We start from the raw sequence: 23,486 nt of genomic DNA on the forward strand, positions 1-23,486 counted from the left end.
GCGACGCGCAGGTGACGAATTCACGAACAATAGGCCAGCGGTTCACAGCGCAGATTAGCTGTTAAAAACATTGCAGTGGTTTCGATTGTAAAAATTACGTGTTACATTAGTTTTTCGTAGTTGCACAGGTGTAATGTTTTGCGTAGCACGTGCATTTCTTATTTTGTGAACTGCATGCCCCATCGTCTATACCGCGTTTCACACATTAGGTGCAACGCTGTGGAAGCTACGCAAGTAGTGCGCTCTCCAAATTTGATCACTCCGCGCTTCGCTAGGCGCCAGCGGCATTTGCTCGCGCGAGCATTCACGTGAGGCTGCAAGCAACGGGATACAAATAAAAACAACGAAAAGCAAATTGATATAAAACAAGTGTTAGCAGCCGAATGAGTGCACGGTTTGTCTTATTCTAAGGGTAAATTCTTATTTTCCTTCAGCACTGACCTTGTAGAAAGAATTTTCACAAAGATATGTGAAAAGACACCGAACTGTTTCTAAGTGCAAACGCAGCCACTGCAAAAAGTATCTCTAGCCTCCATAGCGTTGCACCTGATGTATGAAAAAGCGCAGAAGAAATGTAGCGGAAACGTACTTCGCTACGCGTTTAACTGCGACTTCTGTAATTTACATGCTCATAATTATCGATATAAACCGCAGTATAACTTTCTAGTGCAAGTTTCTAAGGCAACACCGCATTCACTAGACGCGCTTTTGTCCCGGTTTGAAGCATCAAACTCATGGCTGAGTGGTAGCGTCACCGTCTCACACTCCGGAGACCCTGGTTCGATTCCCACCCAGCCCATCTCGCAAGTTGTTTTTATTTATGACTTGCTTCCCGTCATTTTTCGCTCGCGGCCAACGCCGCCGTCGACGCCGGCTTTTCTGCGACACGAGCTCCGTAACGCTGTCGCGTTAATATGAGGTGTAGACTGCATTCGGAGCACATCAGAATAAGCTGTTTACATGAATGCGACAGTGTCGCATCGCATTTCTAGCGCATCACAAGCCGCGTTTACATGAATGCGACAACAGCCCCGTTTACATGAATGCGACAGTGGCGCATCGCATTTCCAAGCGCATTTGGGAAAGGCGATGCGACGCCGTTTACATGTAGCGCCTGAACTCTCGCGAGAACGTAGCGCCACATGGTGTCATATAAGGGAAGTGCAACCGACTTCCGGTGTAACTGGTTTCCGGTAGTAAGCCGAGTGCACGTTGGTGGTTGAGTGCCGAGAAATAGGCAGCTTTAGTTTAGCGTACGCAACTTATAGCGTACGCAATGCCGCGCACGTGTTTTGCAGCTTTAGTTGGCAGCGAGATCTTCGGATCTCAGAGGCCATATGCCGTCGTTGCGGCTATTTTCCGACTCTAGCGATAGGTAGCGCTGACATCTCGAACGTTTCTTTCGTTAGGCTTCGACTCGTTCGAAACGAGAAGCGATCTCGAAAACACCACAAGGGTATCCATTCATGTAAACAGCAGTAATGCGCTAGGAAGGCGCATCGCATTAATGCGCCAGGCGAGGGTAGATTTACGGGCGCGAGTCGACTCTCGCGGAGCATGTAACACAGGATCGTCGCATTAGGAATGATTGGAAGGAATTAGCCATCAACATGGCGGCGGTCCCGGCTGCCCGAATTGAATTTGGCGTTTCTTTTGTAAAATGCACTTCGTTCGCAGCAAATGATTGTGTAAACGGCTTTCGCTTAGTCTCAGGCCGCTTTGACGACAGAGTATTATGGATGCCCTTGTGATGTTTTCGAGATCGCTTCTCGTTTCGAACGAGTCGAAGCCTAACGAAACATTCGAGATGTCAGCGCTACCTATCGCTAGAGTCGGAAAATAGCCGCAACGACGGCATATGGCCTCTGAGATCCGAAGTTCTCGCTGGCCAACTAAAGCTGCAAAACACGTGCGCGGCTTTGCGTCCGCTACACTATAGCGTATAGCGTACGCTATAAGTTGCGTACGCTGAACTAAAACTGTCGATTTCCCGGCACTCAACCACCAACGTGCACTCGGCCTACTACCGGAAACCAGTTACACCGGAAGTCGGTTGCACTTCCCTTATACGACACCATGTGGCGCTACGTTCTCGCGAGAGTTAGGTGCCTCGATGCCAGCGCCGCCGTTCAGGGTGGAGACAACCTCAACGGCGCCGCCATATTGAAGCACACAGGATCGGCTGCGCTAGCGTTCGTAACGGCACCGTTCATGCTCTCGGCGCGCTTCGAGTGCTTTGATTTGAACAATCTTTTTATCAATACTGCACTGCGCATCTTTTTACTCATAATACCCGTTTTAACATCCGAGGGCCGAAGACGTAATTATACGAATTAATTTTAGGACCCCGAGTAGTCGAGGTTGAACAATTAGTGTGCCGTCAGTTGACTATCATTTTAAACAGACTATCATTTTAAAGATCCGTTGCCCAGCAGATGCTACCGCTCCGTGCGAGTGGAAGAAATTGTTTTTTTTTTCTACGTAGTTTTTGGTTTTTCAATTCCTGCGCTATGATAACAGCCGCGCGTCATCAGCCGCTCGCGCGCGGCGGTTGGTTTCGCTTCGGTCGCGCGAGCTGTTTCAGTTTGTTTTGCTCGCAAAGACAACCTGTCTGCTTTTTAATCTTTCAAAGTGTAACTGCGAGTTCCTCGCCTGTTTATTGCCCACAGGGGTGCAATCACATCTGTTACAGGTTGGCGCTGGTACATACAAACGATGACGCGTATACCAACGTTGCCACTGCGCATGCGTTTTCTTTCACGAGGCCCATGAAAACTGATTGCACCTCAGTGGCGGTAGGATAAACCACTACTGCAAGTTTTCCACTCGTTTTATTTTTCTGACAGGCGCAAAACCACTGAGCGTTCTTGCGTGCGCTCATATGCAGGCTTCGCTTGCGCTCCGGACATGGACACCGGTTGTTCTGCTACGATTCCTCCGTTTGTGAAGCGCATTTCTGCATATATTTTTCATTGTATTTATTTTATTCATGCCCATCTGTACTCATATACAAATCATGCTTGTACACCTACACAAAAAAGGGTGAATTTGAGGTCATTAAATAACTGCAGTAATTCTTTCCTAACAATTTTAAATCCGAAATAAAAGTAACAGACTGAAAATTTATGCTTTGTGAAAAACAATCGACCAGAAAAGGTTTAGTAAAAAGCTGTAGTTTCGACGATGCCTGTGCATGCAATTCCTATTTTGCCTGCAAAATTGGGTGGTGATGGGCTAGGATGTTGAAAATAACTGCTCCCTAAAGGTTGAGCTTCTAGTGCTGCAGAACAATATGTAACCTAGCTTGTCAACCTCACCCCTTACAGACAGCAAAGGCAACAAAACAAAAAAAAACAGTGCAAATTATTTATTTAATGTCAAGTACAGTCGACCATGAAAAAACGCAAACTACAATATAAGTAAGCAAGACAGAGGGACAGATAAGTGGGGTATGTACAGGGGGGTTTAACCTTAAAAGGAAAGCATAAAAACAAAGCATGGAAAAAGATGCAAATCTCCACATAAGCGAGCAATACATAGGGGCAAAAAGTTGCTACGTGCACTGTGGTGTTACCTTTGCAACAAACATGAAAACAAAGCATGAAGAAAGATGCATACAAAATAAGCCAGCAAGTCAGTGGTAAAAAAGCAGCTGTTTACGGAGTGGTGTAAGATTTAAAGCAAGTTACTCTACGACAAGTTCACGCCAGCCACAGTCTTGCTGCCATAACCGTCGTCTGAATCATCACGCTCGTTCAGCCAGCAGAGGTAGATACGCAGTCGCATGACAACAAAACGGCACATCAGTTTTCTCATAACGCTTGGGTGGTCAGCGCATTCACTAGGTGGCAGAGAAACTGATCGCTCAATAAGGCTCGTCAGTGTATTGATTGGGTGATCCAAATGACAAACATCATTTTCCTGTGAAAATTTATTAAAGACACATTCACAGGAAGAAACAAAGCGCAGTACCGTATGGCTTACATACACCAAATTTCTAGAACCTTGATTGTACTCCTTGAGCTGCACAAGAGCATGCTCATCGGACGCCTCATCAGCAATCAGGGACTCAGTACAGGTGGAGCATGGTTTGTTAGTAGATATAAAAGACTTCACCAAATACCCTGCCAAGTGAGCAATGATGTCATTTTCTACAAGAGACAATGGCTCGCCCTCTGTGCATTTATCATCGTACGAGGGTTCTTGAAATTCTTTCTGCACTTCTTGAATCTCTGCAGAGAAGAAATCCACTAAGTAGTTGCTGTCGTCAGCTTCATAACCAGAGTTCTTAGGTACCTTGAGGAACTGGCTAACTGACACAATTCTGAGCGCATTTTTGACATCATATGCACTGGGCACGGGAGAAATCATCCTGATGACCGCAAACAAGTTCTCCAGGCAATCTTGGGCCAATCGTCCTGTCAAGATGAATGCATAGCCACATTTCTTTAGCAGAAATTCATGCAGTTGAAGCACTACAGCAGTGGACATTAGCACCCCTGCCTGGCATGGCTTCCGGACCTTTTTGATGCCAATGCCTAAGCTCTCAATGACTTCAACAGCGAGTTTCAGCGTTGCAATAGCCTCTTCATATTTGCTTTCATTTGATAAGCTCAGAGCAACAACAGGGTGCCGTGCAGTCATGATTGTGTACCACTTGAAAATTACTTCACAAAACCAGGCTGTTGTTTCAGCCTCGGGCGGCAGCTTCATACGCTCTACAAAGTACCTTATAGCTGCAGGTGCTTCCCGGAATAACTGAACAGCTACCCCTACCTTCATCTTTGTGAAGTGGCCGTTGGAAATGTGCACGGTACTCAGGTTAGGTGCCACCTTCAGTTGTTGTGAGTCCATCTTTAGGACTGCTTCTATGTACTCAATAGACACGTCACTGCTGCGTAAATTGTACTTTGCCACTATTTCTTCACTAAGTTTCATGGGATCTTTTCGCACGAGGTGCCCTCTAATATTTTTTAGTACATGTGAAGGATCCGGCATAAAAAACAATGACATAGAATTGTCACATGGGTGGGGAACAGTGCATCTAGTGACAGAGTAGCGGGAGCTTGACAGGTTTAAGCTCCGCCACATAGCATGGTTGGAGCTCCCCATGTCGCATGTCACGCACAGCACACGCAAACAAATGTCTGCACAAAGGTTGATTAAATGGACGACAAAGTCTCTCAGCTTCTCTCCATTGACAAAAGCACCTGTGTAGTGATAAGCAATCACCTGCTTCCAGCGGGTGTTTAGGCCCCCAACCATAAAGACGAGTACATGGTTTGCTGCTCGGTCGGTTTCAGGGAGCGTCACCTTGCCAAGGAAGCCGTCACCACTGCGGTCTAGCTCGACACCCTTGCGAATATCCATTTCATCGAGAAATATGACGCAGTCTTTTCAATGTTTGACATTGCGGCCACTTTCACTTTCATCATATTTACTATATCAATCAAAACGCCGGGCTTAAATGACAGGTGCTGCAGTCGTCTGCAAAGTGTTCTTCGTGAGGGAAGAGGATTGCCCTGTTCTAAAAGTAAGTCGTAGCCTGCAGAGCCACAAGCAAGTTTGAGTTGCAGCGCTTTCTTTATGGTTTCTGCACTCCATGCACTGCCTTTCCGGCTCTTTCTCTTCAAGGCCGCCTTCTGGTCCTCGTTCAAGAAATCCAGATTTTTGGTCAGCGTTGAGAGGTCTTTTTCTAACCGCTTTGTTTTCCTGGCAGCAGTCTTTAACTTCTTTTTTGATGTCGACAAGTTTTCTTGCAAATCAGTGCTTTTCTTTTTCGCATCTTGCAGAGCCTTTCGTAGCTCACATACAGAGAGCGAGGAAATATCTTCACTGCTCTCATGCTCGACTGCATTTTCTTCGAAAGAAGAGGTACTATCTCGACTCAGTTCTGCGGAGTCTTCTTGGTCAGCGTCTGTAGCAAGTGTTGAGGAGGACTTGGTGCCTTCCTCGCCAGCAGGTCCACATTCGGCAGTTCGTCTCATAGGGAGTTTCTTTCGTTTAGGTTGAGCTGAATAATAAAAATAAGAAAGACATGTCTCAATGCTTATTGAAATAACTGCAAATCGCGGAAGTAATACGCTCCACTACAATTATTACTCACGTCTAAAGTCGAACAGCGTGGGCAGAGCTGTAGACTTTAACAGGCGGCGTCCATCCTGCCGATTTTTCTCAAACTGGTCCTCTTCAAAGTGGAGCTAAAAAAATAAATAAAACACCATATGTGATTATTCACGTTTGTTTGGGCTGATACAAAAATACTCGTAAAAAATAACCAGTTATTTAAGGTGCTTAACAAAAAATGTTCACAAAAAATGTTGCTGCATTACCGAACCTCGCACGTTTCCAAACAACGCGCAGGCTACGACGGACGCCGAGCCAGAAAGCTCAGGAAAAATTTGACCCATAATGTGCGTTAGCTGCACGTTTACATGAGTACATCCTGCTTAGGTATTTAGCTCCGTCATGGAATAGCAACCACGATGGGGAACGAACATGCAGCGATAAGGTCTGCTTACGAACAGCGTAGTGCAAATATGCCCGCGATCATAACATCGGCTACGTCGCTTTCGAATAGCACGATGCAATTATATACCAATAAAAAAAATCCTGTATGCACTTTGACATGAGAGCCGCAATTATCTATTGAGATCTCAAAGAAAACCGCAGGGCTTCGAGTGGCACCAGCACAACAGCCGCACTCTCCAGATGAAGCAGTGTGTGCCTTCAGTAGCAAATAACGAGCACTTAACTTTTGGTTCGTCTATTTTCGCTTAACGTAAAAGTAACTCTGCTGTCTAAACAATAGCGACGCGAACTTTGCAAAGGAGACGCCAGTGCTTTCTGTGAAAATATAAAACAGGTGTGCGACGTTACGATTTTTTTTTTAGTCGGACGAGGGTGCCAATCAAAATCACCCTCGTCCGACTCTATAATCAGGGCATTACTCGCGTAGAAAACCTAAGTTCAAACCGAAAAACACGCTCGCGCCCGTACGTATGCGCGTACCTATACGCTGCCTATGCAACAGCGGCGCACACGAGTTTGCTTTAATTGCAAAATACGGATCAATAAGACTTAACTGTTTTGCAACTCACCTCGCAGATATATGAGCTGTCAGTTGCGTTCCACCGATCCCGCTTTACTTGAGCTTCCCATTTCTTTCTTCGCTCCGAGTCCCGGGGGAAGCGAAAACAATTAACGCAGGCCTTTACGTGTAGACCCGGAGCACATTGGCACACAACAGCCCGTCATGATGGCTCAGTGGACTTGACAAGCTTGTCAGTCATACAGTCGAACACTGTTAAACAAGTTGAACCACCAGCGAGTGCCTCGAACAACGCAAGCTCAGCTGTTAGCACCGATCAACTGCGACCACTCTGACCGCCCGCCGTGATTCAATATGGCGTCGCAGCGAGAAAGAGGCGGCGTGGGGGTGGTCAAAGAATGGCACCACCCTGAACGGCGGCGCTGGCATCGAGGCACCCTAGCGAGAGTTAAGGCGCTACATGTAAACGGCGTCGCATCGCCTTTCCCAAATGCGCTTGGAAATGCGATGCGCCACTGTCGCATCCATGTCATCATCATCATCATCAGCCTAGTTACGCCCACTGCAGGGCAAAGGCCTCTCCCATACTTCTCCAACTACCCCGGTTATGTACTAATTGTGGCCATGTTGTCCCTGCAAACGTCTTAATGTCATCCGCCCACCTAACTTTCTGCCGCCCCCTGCTACGCATCCCTTACCTTGGAATCCAGTCCGTAACCCTTAGTGACCATCGGTTATCTTCCCTCCTCATTACATGTCCGGCCCATGCCCATTTCTTTTTCTTGATTTCAACTAAGATGTCGTTTACCCGCGTTTGTTGCCTCACCCAATCTGCTCTTTTCTTATCCCTTAACGTCACACCCATCATTCTTCTTTCCATAGCTCGTTGCGTCGTCCTCAATTTCAGCAGAACCCTTTTCGTAAGCCTCCAGGTTTCTGCCCCGTAGGTGAGTACTGGTAAGACACAGCTGTTATACACTTTCCTTTTGAGGGATAGTGGCAACCTGCTGTTCATGATTTGAGAATGCCTGCCAAACGCACCCCAGCCCATTCTTATTCTTCTGGTTATTTCAGTCTCATGATCCGGATCCGTGGTCACTACCTGCCCTAAGTAGATGTATTCCCTTACCCCTTCCAGTGCTTCGCTACCTATCGTAAACTGCTGTTCTCTTCCGAGCCTGTTAAACATTACTTTAGTTTTCTGCAGATTAATTTTCAGACCCACCCTTCTGCTTTGCCTCTCCAGGTCAGTGAGCATGCATTGCAATTGGTCTCCTGAGTTACTAAGCAAGGCAATATCATCAGCGAATCGCAAGTTGCTAAGGTATTCTCCATCAACTTTTATCCCCAATTCTTCCCACTCCAGGCCTCTGAATACCTCCTGTAAACATGCTGTGAATAGCATTGGAGATATCGTATCTCCCTGTCTGACGCCTTTCTTTATAGGGATTTTGTTGCTTTCTTTGTGGAGGACTACGGTGGCTGTGGAGCCGCTATAGATATCTTCCAGTATCTTTACATATGGCTCATCTACACCCTGATTCCGTAATGCCTCCATGACTGCTGAGGTTTCGACTGAATCAAACGCTTTCTCGTAATCAATGAAAGCTATATATAAGGGTTGGTTACATTCTGCGCATTTCTCTATCACTTGATTGATAGTGTCAATATGGTCTATTGTTGAGTAGCCTTTACGGAATCCTGCCTGGTCCTTTGGTTGACAGAAGTTCCTGATTCTATTTGCGATTACCTTAGTAAATACTTTGTAGGCAACGGACAGTAAGCTGATCGGTCTATAATTTTTCAAGTCTTTGGCGTCCCCTTTCTTATGGATTAGGATTATGTTAGCGTTCTTCCAAGATTCCGGTACGCTCGAGGTTATGAGGCATTGCGTATACAGGGTGGCCAGTTTCTCTAGAACAATCTGACCACCATCCTTCAACAAATCTGCTGTTACCTGATCCTCCCCAGCTGCCTTCCCCCTTTGCATATCTCCCAAGGCTTTCTTTACTTCTTCCGGCGTTACCTGTGGGATTTCGAATTCCTCTAGGCTATTCTCTCTTCCACTATCGTCGTGGGTGCCACTGGTACTGTATAAATCTCTATAGAACTCCTCAGCCACTTGAACTATCTCATCCATATTAGTAACGATATTGCCGGCTTTGTCTCTTAACGCACACATCTGATTCTTGCCTATTCCTAGTTTCTTCTTCACTGTTTTTAGGCTTCCTCCGTTCCTGAGAGCCTGTTCAATTCTATCCATATTATAGTTCCTGATGTCCGCTGTCTTACGCTTGTTGATTAACTTAGAAAGTTCTGCCAGTTCTATTCTAGCTGTAGGGTTAGAGGCTTTCATACATTGGCGTTTTTTGATCAGATCTTTCGTCTCCTGCGATAGCTTACTGGTTTCCTGTCTAATGGAGTTACCACCGACTTCTATTGCGCACTCCTTAATGGTTCCCATGAGATAGTCGTTCATTGCTTCAACACTAAGGTCCTCTTCCTGAGTTAAAGCCGAATACCTGTTCTGTAGCTTGATCCGGAATTCCTCTAGTTTCCCTCTTACCACTAACTCATTGATTGGCTTCTTGTGTACCAGTTTCTTCCGTTCCCTCCTCAAGTCTAGGCTAATTCGAGTTCTTACCATCCTATGGTCACTGCAGCGTACCTTGCCGAGCACGTCTACATCTTGTATGATGCCAGGGTTCGCGCAGAGTATGAAGTCGATTTCATTTCTAGTCTCACCATTCGGGCTCCTCCACGTCCACTTTCGACTAACCCGCTTGCGGAAAAAGGTGTTCATTATCCGCATATTATTCTGTTCTGCAAACTCTACTAATAATTCTCCTCTGCTATTCCTAGAGCCTATGCCATATTCCCCCACTGACTTGTCTCCAGCCTGCTTCTTGCCTACCCTGGCATTGAAGTCGCCCATCAGTATAGTGTATTTTGTTTTGACTTTACCCATCGCCGATTCCACGTCTTCATAAAAGCTTTCGACTTCCTGGTCATCATGACTGGATGTAGGGGCGTAGACCTGTACAACTTTCATTTTGTACCTCTTATTAAGTTTCACAACAAGACCTGCCACCCTCTCGTTAATGCTATAGAATTCCTGTATGTTACCAGCTATTTCCTTATTAATCAGGAATCCGACTCCTAGTTCTCGTCTCTCCGCTAAGCCCCGGTAACACAGTACATGCCCGCTTTTTAGCACTGTATATGCTTCTTTTGTCCTCCTAACCTCACTGAGCCCTATTATATCCCATTTACTACCCTCTAATTCCTCCAATAACACTGCTAGACTCGCCTCACTAGATAGCGTTCTAACGTTAAACGTTGCCAGGTTCAGATTCCAATGGCGGCCTGTCCGGAGCCAGGTATTCTTAGCACCCTCTGCAGCGTTACAGATCTGACCGCCGCCGTGGTCAGTTGCTTCGCGGCTGCTGGGGACTGAGGGCCGGGGTTTGATTGTTGTATTCATATAGGAGGTTGTGGCCAAGTACTGCACCAGGGTGGCCAGTCCTGCTCTGGTGAGAGAGTGCGTTACCGCGGTTCTGGTCACCGGGATCAGGCCGCACTCCAGGCCTGTTTGTGCAATTTTCTCAACACACGGTTTTTTTTATTTCTGTGGAGAATTGCGCGGCACCGGGATGTGAATCACGGTCCTCTTGCACTGGAGACGGATACTCTACCGTCCCCGCAGGAGTTAAATTAAATATTGAATTATGGTGTTTTGCGTGACAAAAACCACTTTCTGATTATGCACGCCGTAGTGGAGGACTCCGAAAATTTCGACCACCTGGGGTTCTTTAATGTGCACCTAATTCTAAGTACACGGGTGTTTTCGCATTTCGCCCCCATCGAAATGCGGCCGCCGTGGCAGGGGTCCGATCCCGCGACCTCGTGCTCAGCAGTCTAACACCATGACCACTGAGCAACCACGGCGGGTCCCGCAGGAGTTGTACGCCTCATTTAACCTACAGTGGTGCCCTATTTGATCAGTCAAGGTGGACCAATCTGAGCTCGGTTATACCGCATGGATGGCACTCGGCTAGAGAACCTGGTATTTATGACCTGCACATGTGTGGCCACACATAATTGAGCATATATAATTTTTTTTTAGGAAGGTTTCCGTACAGTGATAAAAGGAAGGAAAATACATTAAAAGAAAGAAAAAAGAGGGAAAAAAGGAACATAACATGTGATTTGAACTCGTGATCCTTCAATGTTGCCCGGAAAGGTAGCTCAGTCGGTTGGTTCGTCAAGCCAACGGTTACTTTCAAGCGCCATATCGCCTTCCGTTTCCCTACCACGGTTGCGCTTTAAAACCAACAGCGCGCGCATGCGATCCCATAGATGAGATGAATACATATATATATAGAAAAGTATCAGTCATAGCTCTCGTAGTATAGCCTTCTGAGCCGTTTCCCTTTTCTTTTTCTTCTCTTTTTTTTTTCTTTGAAAGAAGTCCTATTAGGGTTATTATAATTACACGAAGGTATTTCGCCCTCGCCAGCAGCAGTACTTGAGATAGCTATTCCGGCGGCTAGCTTCCCACGCTATGCGTGCCGCCCCCGCACCTGTTTAAGCTTTTTCCTAGACGCTAGAGCTATACAATGTCCGCGCAACCTTGAGCGATCGGAAAGCGCGTTTTCCACCCTGGGCCGGCGGAGAGGGGAGACTTTGTTCCGGCCGCGAAGCTCTCTACATCTCAGTAAGGTGCCTGGTGGTGGTCTACTTCTGACGATGCCCTCTCGGTGAGCGCATATTCCCCCCCTCATCTTTTAAGAGATTCAATACATACAAGCATTTGTCTCGCAAACCAGATTTATTTCAAGGGAATTTTCCACGTCTCAATAATTTCTCTCGTCGTATACGAGTGCTGATTGCCGTGTTATAGTTTGTTAACGAAGCTTCCCCTCAAGTCTAAATATTTTAAGGCAGTTTTCCTAGTCTATAAAGCCGCTCGAGTTCACGCTGCTCCTCTGGCGGCCATTTTTCCAAGAAATTATGCCTTCCAACCACTCAGAATCAGCAAAAATCGACTGCCGCGGACAACATCAGTCCCTTTCCACATAAGTATGAGGCATCCATGTAAACGGGGCTATATTACGTGTTCAGTTTACGCCGTGTTATGGAAGCTTCTTAGTGAACCACGCGTGCTCAGCATTGAGGACGAGAAACTGTAGACGTAATGAGGGTTCGACGGAAGCCCGTCTCGTCTGGTCGGGATGAGACATGACAAAGAAAGACGTACACCGACCAAGTAAAACTTATTGAAAGACAAAACGTTTCAAACGGCTGCCGAAGCCAAAACGTCATGATGACCACGAAAAGGATGACCAGCGAAGCTGCGTAGCACATGAGAAATCGGTTATGTACGATGTGGGTTGCTGATAGACGCTAGCCACGTCTACCCAAGTGACTCGGAGCCGCGTTGACCGAACGAATGCCACACACCTTTATTGTTTTGAACACATATACACAGTTAACAGGAAAGGGAAAGCGAGGAGCGACCACATATATAGAACGCATGGTGCGTAGCGTCCTCTACATCTTTTCCCCGAGATATGCGCACTAAACACTTCAGAAGTCTTCTCGGAGTCTTGACTCGACGCCCAAACCTGGCGACTCCACAATCATTGGATACTTGTGGTGTTGCTGTTGCCGTGGTCTGCTCTTCGTGTTCCTCGCGGCTTTCACTCCGAGCTGGCTCATTGAGCTGATTCATCGTTGTGTCTGAATAGGGCACTAGATGTATCATATTACGCACAAGCACAGCGTTGGGTGTTTCCACGACATACGAGCGGGGCTTGGAGGCTGGGCTGAGAACACACGCCGTATCCTTGATGTCTCGAACCCACACCGTATCTCCCGGCTGCAGCGGAGGAAGGACGGTCCCGGCATGACGGCGATCGAAGTATTTCCTCTGCCGCCTTCTCACCTCTTCGTCTTGGCACTTCACATCGTCTGGCGCAGGCCACTTCGGTTCCAGGCGGTCCACTGTCTTGGGAAGCCTGGTTCGCCAGCTGCGACTCAACAGTAGCTGCGCTGGGCTGAACCCTGTGACGCCTGCAGTGTCTCTGCATGACAGAAGAGCCAGAAGAAGGTCGTCTGCTTTCGCAAACAATTCTTTGATCGTATGCACCATCCTTTCCACTTTCCCATTTGACTGCGGGTGGTTTGGACTTGAGGTGATGTGTTGGAAGCCATAGCACTTCACAAAAGCTGCAAAGGCATGCGAAGCAAATTGCAGTCCATTATCACTTCGTACTACTGCGGGAATACCAAAACGAGCAAAAATGCTTTTGACTGCATTGATGACCGCCTCAATTGACCGGCGAAGTTGTGCCAGTATGTGAACCTCTGTTATGTGTAGAGTCCGTGCTTCGCATGTAGATGACTTCAGGGTAGCGAGAACGATAATCAACCACTAGTAGGTAGCTTTGTCCCTTGTAACTAAACAAGTCCATTCCTACTCCTTGCCACAGTTGTTCTGGAGTCTTCGTTGGCACCAATGGCTCACTTCTTACGCGCTCGTGTGACTGCACACTGTCTGCAGCGAGTGACTCTGTCCCGTATTTGCTGCGAAAGTCCGTACCACCACACGGAGTCCTGGGCCCTTAGGCGGCATCGGTTAATTCCGTGGTGGCCGTCATCGATAAGTTCGAGTGTATCCTTTTGCAGCAATGCCGGGATGACAAAGCAATTACATTTTAGCAGGATGCCGTTGCACAAAGAGATTAACTCGATGGCTCCAGTACTTCTTGAGGTGCTCCGCTGTCTCGACGAGGCCAACCTTGAGTGCAGTAGTTGAGCTCGTTGCATTCCCAGTTGAGTTCTTGGTGCCTGTGAACGTCATCTACAGTAACCAGCTTCGTGTCTGTGGTCGTAGCAACTTGAAATTCCACAAACCCCTCTACCACATCCGCCGGATTGATCGACGGCTTCTCATCCGGAGCCCTTGTATCCGCAGTGGCTAGCTGTTTGCCCGGAACCTAGACTACGCTAAATTGGTAGCGCATAAGTTTGATGCGGAACCTTTGAATACGTGGGGGCATCGTGTCCAAGCCAGCGTTTCCTAGTAGAGTTACCAGCGGCTGGTTATCGGTTATTACAGTGAAGTTTAGGCCACGCACGTATTGGTCAAACGGTACACTGACCATGCTACCGCCAGCGCTTCTTTCTCTGTCTGGCTGTAGCGCTATTCCGCTTCAGTAAGCGAACTGGATGCGAAGGCTACCACGCGTCGCTCACCCGATGGTTGTTCCTGCAGAAGAACCATGCCCAATCCAAATGAGCTCGCCTCGCATGAGACAATGGTACTACGACCGGGATGATACTTAGCGACGCACAGGTCCGAAGTGAGCATCGCTTTTACCCGATTAAAAGCGGTCCCCATTGCCATGCATTTTGCTCACCTAGCAATGCGCGACTAGGGGCGGTTGCTTGCGAAAGGTTGGGCAGGAATCGACCCATATGATTAGCCATGCCGAGGAATCGCCTAACCCCAGCAACGTCCTTGGGTGGCTCCAAGTTGGGCAGTGCTTCGAGTTTGCTAGGACTTGGCGAGATACCGTTAGCATCGATCACCACACACAGAAACTTTACTTTGTCTTGACCGAAGCAGCATTTTGACTTGTTGAGTTTAACTCCGGCTGTCTTCAGACTTTCAAGAACCTCCACAAGTCGCTTGTCGCGCTCTTCTCGATCTTTGCCAAAAACCAGGATGTCATATAACCATTTCTGTCTGAAAATATTCCGCTGCTGAAGTCAAGCCAAAAGGTAGACGACAGTAGCAGTAGCGTCCGAATGGTGTGATGAAATGTAACAGTCTCGGAAGAGAACAGCAGTCTACGATAGGTAGCGAGGCACTGGAAATGGTAAGGGAATACATCTACTTAGGGCAGGTAGTGACCGCGGATCCGGATCATGAGACTGAAATAATCAGAAGAATAAGAACGGGCTGGGGTGCGTTTGGCAGGCATCCTCAGATCATGAACAGCAGGTTGCCATTATCCCTCAAGAGAAAAGTGTATAACAGCTGTGTCTTACCAGTACTCACCTACGGGGCAGAAACCTGGAGGCTTACGAAAAGGGTTCTACTTAAATTGAGGTCGACGCAACGAGCTATGGAAAGAAGAATTATGGGTGTAACGTTAAGGGATAAGGAAAAAGCAGATTGGGTGAGGGAACAAACGCGAGTTAATGACATCTTAGTTGAAATCAAGAAAAAGAAATGGGGTGGGGGGGCATGGGCATGACATGTAATGAGGAGGGAAGATAACCGATGGTCATTAAGGGTTACGGACTGGATTCCTATAGGGAAGGGAAGCGTAGCAGGGGGCGGCAGAAAGTTAGGTGGGCGGATGAGATTAAGAAGTTTGCAGGGACGACCTGGCCACATTTAGTACATGACCGGAGTAGGTGGAGAAGTATGGGAGGGGCCTTTGCCCTGTAGTGGGCGTAACCAGGCTGATGATGATGATGATGGTGTGATGAATGTGGTATACTATTAGAATTCTTGGGAAAATCGCACTTAGTGAAATCCTGCTGTCGCGTCCAGCTTCAAGAACACTTAGGCGTCACCCAGTTGCCCGAGCACCCATTCGACCGTTGGAAGCACATGCTTTTCACGGAGTACTTCTTTGTTGAGCTTCGTTAAGTCGACACATATTCGGTTGCCGCCTGATGCCTTCGGTACTGCGACCAAGCCGGCACACCATGGCGTCGGCTTCGTAATGCGCCTGATGACACCTTGTTTTTCCATCTGGTCCAGCTCTTCCTTAACATGGTTGTATGGAGGAGTGGGAATTCTACGAGGTACACCGAGAGCAAATGGCCTAGCATTTGGCTTGAGTCGAATAGTGTGCACCTCCCCTACGGTACGAAGCCCTTCGTAGATGTCCTCGCCAGAGCTGCAGAGCTGGCTTGCTTTTCAGGTCGCTGTGCGGCGTCGATGAACTTCACGACTCCCAATGCGATGGTAGCAGGGTAGCCTAGTAGAGGTGTAGACTGCGGAGGTATGACATATACTGACTGTACACAGGTGCGGCTCTTCCACTCAAACGTAGCTGTGAATTGGCCTAGGCCAATTACTTTCATAGCTGTTACTTTCGTAGCTGTTACTTTCAAAGGGCAATTTCCTGGATCGGTGGAAAGACCCTCCCGGTTTTTCGAGTCGCGGCAGTACTCCTGAAAAAGTGCTTGGAACGACGGTAACTTCCGCTCCTGAGTCGACCTTGAATTTGAGTGGGACTCCATTCACGTGAACCCAAACAAACTTAGCCTTTGCCTCATGACTGCTCTTGACAACATGCATCTCGATGGCATGTGACTGTCGCCTTTGCGAGCGTTGTCTCGCTAAACAAACTGCTTCGAAGTGTCCTTTCTTTTTGCAAAACTTGCGAACAGCTTTGTTGGCAGGACAAAATTTCCGCTGATGCTCATCTCGTCCGCCGAAGCGGCACCATCTGTGCGCGCCGGCGAGGAGCGTTTCTCTTGATCCCGACGCTTGATTACGTGACTGCCTTCTCGTTGGCCTGTGTCTCGCTACATCAACGGAGACTGGCCCAGATAACTGGCTTTCTCGTTCACGTTTTTCTCGTTCAGCATCTTCGTGCAGCCGTGCATGCAGAAGCGTTTTATCAAGCGTCAAGTCGGAAGAGCGGCAGAGTTGTTCCGATAACGTGCTGTCCAAGAAACCAACGATAAATCGGTCTCGAACGAGTCTGTCCTCGATAGACGCTGAACCGTAGTTGCATGTTTTTACCATGTTTCGCAACGCGGAATAAAAAGCATCGACGCTTTCGTCTCCTTGCTGCGTCCGCTTGTGAAAACGATAACTCTCGTGAACTTCGTTTAGCGGGTGCACGAAATACGAGGTGAACTTGCTTTTAACAACGCTGTACGACTGAACTTCGGCCGACAAGTTGAAAGACGCCAGCACGCGTCGAGCTTGAACACTTATGCAATAAAGAAACGTTCGTACCAGAACCTCGTCGGTAGCTTGGTGCAATCCTGTAGCGTAGGCATAGTCCTCGAACCGCTCAATCCAGGTAGATAGACCATGCACTTGGGTCGGCGAAGTCGAAGCTCAATGGCTGTTGGAGTCCAGGTACCCCGACAAAGCAGCATCCGGCTTGTTCACCATTAGAGACAGCGAACAGCGGCCACTTCTGACACCATGTACGATGTGGGGTGCTGACAGACGCTAGCCGCGTCTACCCAGGTGTCTCGGAGCCGCGTTGACCGAACGAATGCCACACACCTTTATTCGACAACCAAATATATAGAACGCATGGCGCGTAGCGCCCTCTACAGGTTTCACAGAATTTTGAACAAAGATATGAACACATTTATTTTCTTGATCGGTGGTCAGCGCGACGAAAGGTACGCACATACATTTTTACATCGAAACTGCCTATGGCTAGCCGATTCGTCCGTCCGTCCGTCGCTTGTACGTCGAAAACTCCTCCGGCGCAAACCCATGCGCATACGCGAAAAAAAAAAAAAACAGACAGGCGCGCGATTGGCTGAGCCAGTAGTGACGCCACTGCACTGCTCGTCGTCGCTGTGGAGCGCGCGTGCAGCAATGTCTCTCCTGCTCCGAAATGGTTAGGCCACACGGAAGGGGAAAAGGGGCAGTATGGGAACGCTGGCATGATGAGCGGCAACAGAGCCAGCTGTAGAAGACAACGATGACGAAGGCGCGAGCAGCGCAATGAGCGCTTTCGCGTGGTTATGCCAACGAAGGAAGGCAACTTCTCTACCGTCCAAGGAAATTTTCGTGACGTTGGCGTGGTAAGCAAAAAACTCCCCATAGGTGGGCCGATCCAGGAGATAGTGCAATGCCGGCCCGACCCGCGGCGGAGGTGAAGCAGGCGTCAAGCACTCCCCATACGTCAGCCGATCCCGAAGACAGTGCTATACCGGCCCGACCCGCGGCGGAGGTGGAGCAGGCGTTAAGCACTCCCCATACGTGGGCCCATCCCGAAGATAGTGCAACGCCGGCCCGACCCGCGGCGGAGGTGAAGCTGGCGTTTAAGATAAGAAGCAGCACGTATAAAATCACCCGCCGTGGTGGCTTAGCGGCTATGGTGTTGCGCGTTATCAAATCCCTGCCGCGGCGGCCGCATTTCGATAGGCGCGAAATGTAAAAACGCCCGTGTCCTGTGCAAGGAGAGCACGTTAAAGACATCCTAGTGGTCAAAATTATACCGGAGTGCCCCCCTACGACGTGCCAGCGTAGTACCCCGCCAAAATTTCCCAATTTTCTAAATTGGGATATCTGCAGGCTCAAGTTGAAATCGGCTAGCACAGGACAGGGGAAGTGGAGATCGCATGGAGATGCCTTCCTCCTGCAGTAAAAATAAGCCGCTGCTGCTGATGATGATAATCATGAAATACTCACATACAGTAAAGAATCTATTTCAGAGACTAAGTTTCACATTCATTTACGGTGATCGGACCTTGGAAAGACAATTAGCCTCAAATTTTCGCGCCAGCTTTGTACAGCTCTTACCAAAGACCTGCACTGACCACTTGACGTCGACGACGAAGAAGAATGTCTACTTTGTGGAGCGGTGTCACAGCCCTGTGCTGGCTGTTTCATTCACAGCTATGCACTGCTGACTTGTTCACATCTACTCACGACATGCAAGAGGCCATGGCCACCGAGGCTCTAAGCTTGGAAGACGCCCTCTACTTCTTGTCTCTGGAAGAGAGCCGCCTGGACCGAGCCGCCGCGCAGCACCGGAGACGACTGTCCAGCTTTCGTCGCGTTGGTTCCGGCACGGTCTTGGGAAAATTCATCCGTGCGTCTCGCTTGTACGCCTTGCAATCAGACGCGGCTTCCGCGGCGTCCTTGCCGGCGCTGTTGCCGGCGTTCGCGGCGCCTTCGTCACGTAAGTGGTGGCCCGCTGACCGCGACGTTGTGGGGGCCGCCGATGGCCTGTGCAAACTACAGCGAGTCTACGAGGTCTCCGTCACGCGGATCGCGGCCATGAGAACTCGTCGGCTGCCATCCGCTTCTGCGGAAGATCTCAGCTACGTCGCGAGAGGCTGTTACGCGAACGGGACGCATGGCAACACGACGGTCTGGTCTCGGCAAGCGCTTGCTGCAGCACTGAATGCAGGATCTAGCGCTCGGAAACTCGAATTGGGACTCTGGTGGCTTCGGGCCAACGACGCGAGGCGGGCAGCGTTAGAGGCAAGGCATCGGCACCTGTACCCTGCCCCGCCGGAGACCGACGTGCACGATTACAAATCCGTCTGCGCCGAAAAGGGCGATTTGAGAACGAATACCGGAGAAATCGGGTGCGTCTTGTGGACTGGCAACGGAGACCCGCGGTTGATACTGGGTCCGCTCAAGCTGGAAGTGTTGTCCCTAACACCTCGTGTTGCGGTCTTCGTTGACTTCCTCACGGCATCTGAAGTGGCTTATATTCAGCAAGCCGGGCGTACAGGCTTGGAGCGGGGATCCATTTACGACTGGGACAATCCAGAAGGAGTCACCAGTTACAAGCGCATTAGCAAGGTACGAATATCCGCACTACACAATACTGTTGTATGATTCCACGCACTGTGGGGATCGATGTAATGAGCGAAGCTTCATGTGCTGTTTGCGATGGTGGACGATAATTTCAAGTGATGTTTACGGCGAATATTTAAGTTCTTCGGCGTTTAATGCAACGCGAGAGTGGTGAGTTTGAAAGTGAAAGGTTACTTCTTTCTGATGGAAAGAGGGCGCCTAGACAAAAGACAAGAGCCTGACAACGTCCTGGTCTTACGTAGAACAGCTGGCATTCTGCACAAGCACTTCACAACAATTTCATAATTTTACGAGCATTGTAAAAAGCATGACGTAGCAAGTCAACATGCAGGAATTTGTAGAAGAAGAATAAGAACTGGAAAGCAATCACATCTTATCACATGAGCGACACAAAGATATGTAATAATATTTACATATATATAAATAATGTATATATGTAATGTATAAACTCAACAATATTACAAAGCTGACAACATGCGCGTAAAATGATCCTCTCAAAGAGAGTAAAATAAATATAGAGTATATCAACTAAATAAATATGTCTTTCGGTTTTTCCAATGTGCATTCTTAATGGTAGATTTCAAACGCTTTCGTGGAAGGTAACGTTCAGTTTCAAAAAGAAATTGATTTATTACTGTGGGAACTAGATAGCTCAGTGCTTGCTTGCCCTAATTGGTGCGCGTGTTTGGAACAAGTTTACGTTTCGTTCGGAAAGCATATCGGCTGCTGGAATTATCTGGACAAAGAAAGTACAATTGATGACGATGGTAGTATATCAGTACACAGAAATTATATAATTGTTTTACTTCCATAACTAAGAGTTCATGTTAAAAGCTACCTTGCGTGCACCAGTTGTGTTTTAGTACATAGTATACACATAACACAAAGCAAGACGTGTTTGATGCATCATTCCGCGCCATTGTTGATGCGTGCCAGAATATTAGCATTGTCATTGCCTGATTACCATTGTCATTAGATAAGTAGTGTCATTGTCTCACAGGGTCCACCGCATCGAGGCACAAGGTTTAAACTTTAATTGAATTATGGCCGGGGATGTACGGATTATGAGGCATGCCGTGGTGGCCGACTCCAGAATATTTTTTACCCCGTGGGGTTCTTTAACGTGCCCCTAAATCTGAATACACGAGCGTCTTTGTATTTCGCCCCCGTCTAAATGCGGCTACCGTGATCGGGTGCTTTCCACTTTACAATGACACTACAGTTCTTTCGCACCATAAGCATCAGCTGACCAGGAAAATAGTAGAAGCTTTTCACATTCACAGGAGGGGACAGGGTTGTGTCAGCCAACCATCTGTTCTTCTGACCCATCGTGAGGTCGCGTTTTTCTAAGGACACTAAAATAAAATGTTTAATAATAAATTTGTTAGTGGTGCAACAAATAGGATAGGATTGCACACCATGAAAGATATGTTGCCTAGTTTTTACGCCCGAGTGGGCGCGGGCAGGTGATTTTCAAAGTGCTTTTCATCTTGCCTTGCATATCTTTGACTTCTGAAGGTGCGCAGGTATACAAATATGAAATGTTTGTCCCGAAATAAACTAGTTGCGACTGCAGTGAGTGTCGTGTATTCTTGTGTCTCTCTGCCTTGTCCTGGTGAGCGCGGTGCTTCACCAACACGGTATGATGATTAACCACCAACTCGCCCAACTTTTCACATTACGGAGCGCGGAATGAGCATGATTTTTGTTCCGTTTATTTTTAATGCAGGTGTCCTGGCTCTGGGATGCCGAGCATCCTTCCCTGGCGCCACTCGCTCGTCGCATAAGCCTGGCCACAGGACTGTCCTTGGAATCTGCCGAGCCTTTCCAGGTGGCCAACTACGGTCTTGGCGGACACTACACGCCTCACGACGACGCTAGCAGCTTCGACCAGCTCGCGGACGAATGGGACACGCAGTACGGCAATCGCTTGGCCACCATGCTCCTCTACCTGTCCGACGTCTCGCTAGGGGGCGCCACCGCCTTCGTGAACTTGCACCTCGCCGTGAAGCCGAGGCGCGGAGCGGCCCTCTTCTGGCACGACCTGGCGCCGTACTCCGGGAGCGACGGACCCGTCCACTTTTCCTTCTGGCACCAGATGAAGGCGTTGGAGAACCGGACGAATCACGTTGGATGCCCCGTACTCTGGGGAACCAAGTGGATAGCCACGAAATGGATTCGTGAGGACTCCAATGTTGTCGTGCGCTTCGACTACCCCGGGTAACCCGAGTGCCTATTCGCCGCACACCCGCTTCCGCGCTGGAAGGGACCAGACTGATCGGCAGTTGCGCACGCATGTCGATCGTCGTTTTCGATCGGCATGGCTAAAACTGTGGAATTTGGAGGAGTGACGTTTGTGTTGAGAGCGGCGTAGAGAAGGGGCGCGAGAGTTCGGAAAAAGAGCAGAAACGAAGGGTGATTTACAAATTGAGAACACTGGTTAGCAATAGAAGAATATAAGACGTCTCGACTGTCACTCGTTTACATTAAAGCTTCCATGGTTTCAAAGTGCTGCGTCAGCCACGTTTGCAGTATTGCATATTAAATTATTTATGAATTAATGCCAAGAAGAAAGCTACTATTTTCTTAACCGAGAATAGTCTTATTGCAGGGGACCCTGGAACGATTTTGGCGGTTTTGTACAAAGGTACTGAGTCGTTAGGATAGATCCTTCTGATCATTAATTGGCGCATCTATGTGCCCCGCGTAAAGCGTGTAATTTATTGTAACGTTCTAAAATCTAGTCACGTACAATCTGGCCTGCAACACCGGTGCCCGCGGTCGAAGGGGCTCCAAGACTGTACGGCTGCGCAGACACAGGGTAAGTTCCGGACCTAAACACAGCTTCAATTAGGGGTATTGAACCGCTACTTCGCATGTCAGAGCCGCCACGCAGTCCTGGAGCCACTTCGACCACGAAGAAGTGTGTTGAAAGTCATATTGCACGCGACTGTACTTCGCTACCGATCGCAGTACGCCGCTCGGCTGGGATTTCAGTCACCAGGTGACGCCAGTAGAGCGAGCTATCAGATTGGTTACCCAGGACGCGTGATCGATAACTTTTCCATCTTTATGGTGAACTAATGTTCTTCCTAATAGTGGGAATGTTACTTAATTTGCTTCAATAAAGAGAGTAATAGAAACAGAATGCACAAGGACAATTTACCATTACACTCAAAACTTCCGGCACACTGCAAGTGTCGTCTGCTTGTGTTACAACGTGCACCGTGTTGACGAGAGCTCCGCTATCAGTGTTGGTTTCGATCCTTCTTTTTACAAGCTCCATGGTTCGCCCTTGTTACGTTGTGGGCTGCAAACGTAGCGACTGACAATATGTCAAGCTGCGACATCGTGTCTCCCTGCAAGGCACCAGGCAAGCGGAGTGGCTGCAGTGCATCGGACTGTCGGTAACCGATCGGCGCCAGGATTTGCGCATTTTCGGCCGTCACTGCACGCCGGAGGGATACTACCACAATAGTGTTCCGTGTGTCCGGTATTTGGGTAAACGCAAGCAGACTGCGCCTGGGCGTGTCACGGGATAAGGGGAGGCGCAAACGTGAACGGTCTGCACGGTGCAGCCGCCTGGTGAAACGGGGCTCAACCAAACACACAAACAATATACCAATAACGAAGCGCATTCTACTTGGCTGATGTAAATTTCTGGCAGAAGCGTAATCGGGAACACGCTGTTGTTCTAAATGTTTAAAAGGTTTTACACTTGGTTACAGCAATAGTAACTTTTTGTTTGGCTGGTTAAGCTCTGCGCCACCAGGTGGCTGGACTATGCAGACCAATCAGGCGGTTCACGTGTATATCACGTACATCTACGCTCAGGCTCCTTCATCACAGCAATAGTTTACGCCTCCACACATCCGTCGA

At 48.4% G+C, this 23,486-nt stretch overlaps 1 protein-coding gene and 1 long non-coding RNA gene across 2 annotated transcripts in view; one reads left to right on the plus strand and one right to left on the minus strand.

Annotated features, from left to right (window-relative positions):
• LOC142587474 (uncharacterized) overlaps window positions 1-17,284 on the minus strand; it is a 65,486-nt gene extending 48,202 nt beyond the window's left edge. Inside the window, exon 1 of the long non-coding RNA XR_012829551.1 lies at window positions 17,046-17,284. This is a non-coding gene — a long non-coding RNA (uncharacterized LOC142587474). The remainder of the gene's footprint in view (window positions 1-17,045) is intronic.
• A 1,185-nt stretch (window positions 17,285-18,469) lies between these two features.
• Window positions 18,470-22,235, plus strand: LOC142587475 (prolyl 4-hydroxylase subunit alpha-1-like). The gene is made up of 2 exons (XM_075698520.1): window positions 18,470-19,592; window positions 21,337-22,235. The coding sequence occupies exons 1-2, from the start codon at window positions 18,621-18,623 to the stop codon at window positions 21,829-21,831; spliced, it is 1,467 nt and encodes a 488-aa protein (XP_075554635.1). The 5' UTR covers window positions 18,470-18,620; the 3' UTR covers window positions 21,832-22,235.
• The last annotated feature ends 1,251 nt before the right edge of the window (window positions 22,236-23,486 follow it).

This window comes from Dermacentor variabilis, chromosome 7 (assembly GCF_050947875.1).
Source record: "Dermacentor variabilis isolate Ectoservices chromosome 7, ASM5094787v1, whole genome shotgun sequence".
NCBI classification, from domain to species: domain Eukaryota; kingdom Metazoa; phylum Arthropoda; class Arachnida; order Ixodida; family Ixodidae; genus Dermacentor; species Dermacentor variabilis.